General features: G+C 41.4%; 1 protein-coding gene across 2 annotated transcripts in view; it reads left to right on the top strand.

The window, feature by feature from the left end:
* The window catches only part of LOC109517351 (guanine nucleotide-binding protein G(q) subunit alpha-like), a 20,831-nt gene extending 17,284 nt beyond the window's left edge, over positions 1-3,547 (top strand). For both annotated transcript variants that reach the window (XM_019872479.1, XM_019872480.1), the window contains exons 5-7: positions 233-362; positions 465-618; positions 1,091-3,547. In XM_019872479.1, the coding sequence (XP_019728038.1) occupies positions 233-362; positions 465-618; positions 1,091-1,281 (475 nt within the window). In that variant the 3' untranslated portion in view covers positions 1,282-3,547. The remainder of the gene's footprint in view (positions 1-232; positions 363-464; positions 619-1,090) is intronic.
* The last annotated feature ends 2,929 nt before the right edge of the window (positions 3,548-6,476 follow it).

The following is a 6,476-nucleotide window of genomic DNA, read 5'->3' as shown; positions in this document are numbered from 1 at the left end:
CTTTTTTTTTTTTTTTTTTTTTTTTTTTAATGCCCACATATTGCGGCGTGGGACCCTTGTACCCCCAACGCGCGCTTAATGTTTCTAAATATACCAAAAAAAAAATATTCGAACGTGAATTTCACGTACCGTCACACCCCAATTGAACATGCATGTTTCTTGTTTATTGTTTGTTTGTTTTTTTTTTACCCTCGTGACAACTCACTTGCATGCCCTCGCGCCCATCCTGTAGGATGGTGGACGTGGGTGGTCAGCGGTCAGAAAGGAGGAAGTGGATCCACTGCTTTGAGAACGTCACTTCCATCATGTTCCTGGTGGCGCTGAGCGAGTACGACCAGGTCCTGGTGGAGTCCGACAACGAGGTCAGTGCTCGCACCCTTCCCAAAACTCGTGTTCCTTCAAATTTAGACAACACAGTGGTTGATCGTAAACGACAACAACGTTGTTTTTTTTTTGCCCGTCAGAACCGTATGGAAGAGAGTAAAGCTCTGTTCAGGACGATCATTACCTACCCGTGGTTCCAAAATTCCTCCGTCATCCTCTTCCTGAACAAGAAGGACCTGTTAGAGGAGAAGATCTCCTACTCGCACTTGGTGGACTACTTCCCGGAGTTTGACGGTAAGGTTGGGAATTCGACAAAACTGGCCTATTCAATACAGTGGTACCTCGAGTTACGAACGTCTCCTCATATGAAATTTTCAAGTTACGAAATGCCTCAACAAGAAAAAAAACGCCTCTTGTTCGGTCAGAAATTTCAAGATACAAAAGGTAAAAATACAGCATGGGCTGCTACTCGCAGCTCCCAGTTTCCTGAACGCAACATACTTATAGCTGCTCTGCCATTGGCTATTACCAGGAGTATCATCCTGGCATCCCATTGGCTAAGAGGGACCTCTACCGTATGTGTCTATGTGTGGAGATCGATAAATAGAGATTTTTTTTGGATGATTGTCAAGAAGAATACATGGGAAGAGGACTTTGAAAAAAAATAAGCGCATATTCAATCGCGTTTACCGGCGTGCGTGCATGCGTGCGTGTATTTATGTTTCGAAACCATTCAGCCCTACTGTCCTTGCGTGCCCTCCTCCAGGCCCGCAGAGGGACGCGCAGGCGGCGCGGGAGTTCATCCTCAAGATGTTTGTGGACTTAAACCCCGACAGCGACAAGATCATCTACTCCCACTTCACGTGCGCCACGGACACTGAGAACATCCGCTTTGTGTTTGCCGCCGTCAAGGACACCATCCTACAGCTCAATCTCAAAGAGTACAACCTGGTGTGAGCCCCCCTCCGCCCCCAACTCTCAAGCCCACTTCACTATCCTTTTGCACAACCTCCTTTTTCGAGTGCGCTCGACTTTTAATGCAACACACACACACTCCCCTTTTTTGTCTGGCACATTCAAAGATCCCCTGCAAAACAAAACGACAGCAAAAAGAAAACCCCTTCCCTCCCTCGCGCATCTTCCTGCTTTTTCTGGGCAGCTTGTGTCAGAGAAACCGCTGCCTCAACGGGCCTGGCACATCCGACTCTTGAGACAGTGACCGGAAGGGACGCCGGGGGACGAACGCTCCACAACGGGATTTTGTCTCCACCTCCACATCGATGAATGTACCCACCAGTGTGTGAGAAGTGCCATTGTGGGGTGCAGGGGCAAAAAGCAAGAGAACCTCTTAACAGTGTAAATATACAGTATATTATATGTCAGGGGTGTCAAACGCATTGTAATTCAACGGGGCCTTACAGCCTAATTTGATGTCAAGGGTGACAGACCAGCAAAGTCGTAACATAATTAAGAGTAAGGCCAGATTCCTTCTGAAAAAAAAAATCTCTCTGATCCCAATGATTTTTTATAAAAGGCACAAAACTTTTAAGTCACTTTTATTTGGAACAAAATTGTATTGCACTTGAAATGAAGTTATGATGATCTGGGAATTATTGTCAGGTCATTTTCTACATGAGCATCATCACTTTTTGTTTTTTTTTTTTTCTTTACAATTCATCCTGCAGGCCGTATTGAAACGCTCTAGCGGACCGCTTGTTGGTCCCAATGTTTGACACCCCTGGTATATGGACAGACATTTAAGTCAAACCGTGTGAGAAGGACAAAAAATGGGTCCAAATCTGGTTGATTGCTGCTGGCTTTTCAACCATTTTTCACAGAATCTGCCACTAACTACTACAATTTATCAAATTTCAACTTAAAGTAAATCCGCATTTTTTTAAAAATTGAGATTTGTGGGGAGCCGGGTGGGGGGTTGAATTAATTTAATTTTAGATTGAAATGCACAGCTTCCGTCCTCCTGGATTCACAGGGACAATCGTGACCTACTTTTTTATTTTTTTGTAACCCCCCCACAGCCATCAACCAGACGTGTCCATCGATTTTCCCCCCACCCGCCGTTTCGCGCCATGCCGTCCAATCAGACGCTGCCTAACGCTATTGCTCACTCATTATTATATATCAGGATGTGCTTCTGTTTACTTTTGTTTGATTTTTTTTTCTTCTTACTGAATTCTCACTTTGTTTTAAAAATGAAACAAAAAAAAAAGCGATGGTTTGCTGTTGTTGACTGGTGTGAGGGGGGGGGGCGGAATGACAAACCTTCCTTGACCTCTGCAATTAAGTGTGTTGTATGTGTATATTTGTTTGTAAATACATATACACACCAGCCATGTACAAAATGCTCTGTGGTACACCATCTTTGGCATAAAAATGACGACAGAAAAAAAAACACAAAAAGGTTAGCATAAAGTTTTTTTGGGGGGGGCGTTCCTCTATTAATAGTATTGATACTGTGATAATGGCTTTTGTTGATTCTAAAAGGAGACGTCACAGAGCTGAGTGGTCAATTAGCAGTCATATAAATACGTGATGATTTTAAGAGTAATTTTTTTATTTATCTAATTTATGGACCAGATTTGAAGGTGTTGATAATTTCGACTGCCTTTTTGTCCGTGTTATTAGGCTTTCTCTTTGGTTTTCCTACGACGGAGCCCTACCTGTGTCTGAACTGCTGTTTAAAAAAGAAAAAAAAAGGAATATGTGGTATTACAAGGACTTTTCAGCGTCTACTTTGTTTTCGGGGACGATTTCCATTTGTTGTCATTTACCATTTTCTAAGGAGCCCTCATGTTTAATTTAGTTGAGGGGGTGAAAAGTGTGTTTGCTTTAGGTTATACATTTTGAGACAGCGCTGTAATGCTTACCTACCTAAAAAAAACGAAATTACATTTCAAACGGTGTTTTGGATTGGTTAGCTCTGTGTTTTGTTTTGTTGCATTTTTTTCAGGTTTGCTTTGCTGGTGCCAATGAAGTACTAATGAACTTTTTTCAGGTGATTTATTAATCCCTCATTGTCATGAAGGGCTACCATAGTACATGCAGAAATGGAGAAGTGACTTTTTTCCCCCCCTGCCCCTTTTTCTTTTCTACACAACACTGTTCTTGAGTAAGAATCGTCTGGTCTTCTGCGGTGTTAGCCACGACTAGAACCTCATGCGGTAGATCTATCTATTACACACACAAAAACAAACAAAAAAAAAAAAATGCGACAGCCGCAATAAGTATTTGCATGTCAGCCAATTGCCAACGAGAAGCTGTGTGGGCTAGAACACTTAAAATGTGTCCGTTAAACACAACTAAAGTATTTTTGTGTGGTCGGCTAATGTTGGGAAATGATCTACGTATTCAACTCACTGCTTGTCATGCGTTTTGTAGTTTATTAATGAACAATTCTGATCTTATTGTTTTATTATTTAGCTTTTGATGATTTTTTTTTTTTAATTCTGTTTATCCACACATTTGAAATACAATGGAGGGAAATCCTCTTAAGATCTGCGCCCCCCCCCCCCACACACACACACACACACACACACTCCAAAGGCCTTGAACGCACCACCGTAAACATAAAATTTATTGGCCTCTTGTCGTCACTTAAACCTTATTTATGTTCCAGGTCTGTGCAAAGTGCAGTTCGTGGACCATATACGACCCAATGGAGCATTTCATGTGGCCCACCATGAATTTCTGGATTTTATTTCTTTAAACATCCAAATGTTTAATAGGCAATTTATTTTTCACCTATGTCCCCTGAAGGACTCTCATATGGTTCAACACCCATGCCCTTATAACTGTAACAATTAGGTGCAATTTATAACAACTAGCTTGAAAAAATAAAAAGCGGTTCATTATAGGTGGTTTGTGGAGTTCCCACTAGCGATTGCTCTTCAATGTTTGATATAAACTACATGGAACCAAAGGCTGCCGTGATGTGCGCAGGTCGAGAATCAATCGCCGACGTGTTAAGAAAAAAAAATGTAGGCTCTGAGGAGGGAGTACTCACCTGTTGTGTGGTAAAGTTTAAAGAAAATAAAATGAGAGTTTTAAGTAGGTTTTCTTTATTACATTTCTTTCCCTTGGCTTAAACGGTGTTTTCAATTGATCGTGACGTTTGCGCAGTAATCCAGCGAGTCTTGCAGCCAAAATACCCAACAACCGAGTATTTGAAACCTGCCCAAAAATGTTTATAACTGCTTATATGAAAACTTTAAAAGGTAAATATATCCGGGGTTTCTTTTTTCAACATAACCTTAAAAATAGTTTACAGAAATATGAACGACATACCCTGAGCCACCCCCCACCCACTCCCCAAGAGAACAGACAGAAAGAGTACAAAAAAAAAATCCACTTCACAAAGCAGTGAAGAGGTGACAATCCCATTTTTGTGCAGATGGTACGTTAAAATAAAGCAATTACAAATACGTTTACTTGTTTTTTTTTTTAATTGCCAAAAAGACTGCCATTTGTTTTGTTTCACACTATATACGTCGCCAGCTTCTGCTTGAGCCAATGTTAAGTGCACAAAATATCTGTTAATTGCGTGTGGGGTGTAAAAATTGACTGACATTTATATATATATATAAACCATGTATGATCTGAAAAGAGGGACAGTGTTTGCATGACACTTCAATTTGTTCACTTGATGTGTTTATTTTCCTCACTAAAACGACAACTATTCTTTTATGTGTTGCCTTGATGCTCTTGTTACTTTGTATTTTCAGAAATGACCAGAACACTATTGTTGATATGATTTTAAGACCACTTCCCATCCTCGCTTCCTCTTCAAGGCTCGTAGAGTGGTGTGTGTGTAAGGGGTGTGTATGCGCGCGCGCGTTTGTGTATGGATGTATGCATCTATATTTATCTCTATCTATCTGTAGAGATATAGATATATGTGGTATGAGCACGCCAGGCTCGCAAAGTGCCAACACACCACTGCCAACCGGAGATGCCCCCTCCCCGTGTACCCCACCCCACTCACCCCCACCCACATTCTCTTTTTAAACGATAAAACACCAGAGACTAAAAAGGATAGATGGTTAAGTGGGTAAAGATTATATTCTATAAGAACATTTTAAAGGATAATCTGCTGTTTGTTTGTTCAAAATAAGAAACTGTAATAATAATTATTGCATGTGCTGTTTTTTGCAAGTGAGGGGCTTTGGATGTATTGACTGAAAGCCTTTTTGGCTGCAGTTGGCCGGTTATCGATTTACATAACTCTTTGCCATATTTTTTAATGTCTTTTCATGCGTTTGTTTTGTTTTTCTCAACCACTGTTGCCTGATCCTCATTCAAACATGATGTATGATCATTTTTCGCCGCCTTCTAAAGAAACATAATGACAAGGTTATCTGTTTTAAACACTGAAATAAATTTGTTCCTATACTTGCTGATCATGTGTGCCGCTGTTTTTCTTTTTTTTTTTTAATAATACATCACAATATAGATTAGAAAATTCCCAGAGTTCAAGAACAAAAACGTGCTGCCTCAATCAACCATGGACGTTTCCAGCCCGTTTTGGTGCACCCCTGAAATAATTCCCCAGACCCTCCGCCTCTCCCTCCCCCAAAAAAGAGACCATTTGTTCATTTTCCCCAACGGATTTGCACACCTTCGACAACTCATTGCCTTGCTAATACTCTTATGATTACCAGTCCTCATTGTTGCTGAATTAAATTTTAGCCCACTCTTTATGTTGTTCGGTAAGAACTGGCTCACAATTTGTTTCTCGGAAAGGTCTCAGGTGGTCGGAGACGGGACCACTCTCCTCTGTTTGAATTGGAATGGCAGAAGCGAGCTCTTATCCATCCATCCGTTATCAGATAACGGTTATCTGAACTGCTTCGCCTCACGAGGGTCGCTGGTGTGCTGGAGCCTATCCCAGCTGTTTTCGGGTCCACCCTGAACTAGTTGGCAGCCAAATGCAGGGCAGACATATAGACAAACAGGCCATTTACTTGCAAACAGTGAAGATGGTTCTTTGTGAGGCTGTCAATACTCCAAACGGGGATCCTTGCCCTAAACATGCGATATACATAGTGTTTTCAGCGAAAATATAACAAAGGTTGTCTGTAATAGCGGCAACGTAAGATGGCGGCCCACTGACTTCACCCGCGACGGGGCTATTGATA

This window comes from Hippocampus comes, unplaced genomic scaffold, assembly GCF_001891065.2.
Source record: "Hippocampus comes isolate QL1 unplaced genomic scaffold, H_comes_QL1_v1.1 scaffold92, whole genome shotgun sequence".
NCBI lineage: Eukaryota > Metazoa > Chordata > Actinopteri > Syngnathiformes > Syngnathidae > Hippocampus > Hippocampus comes.
This window is presented reverse-complemented; position numbering and strand designations above follow the sequence as displayed.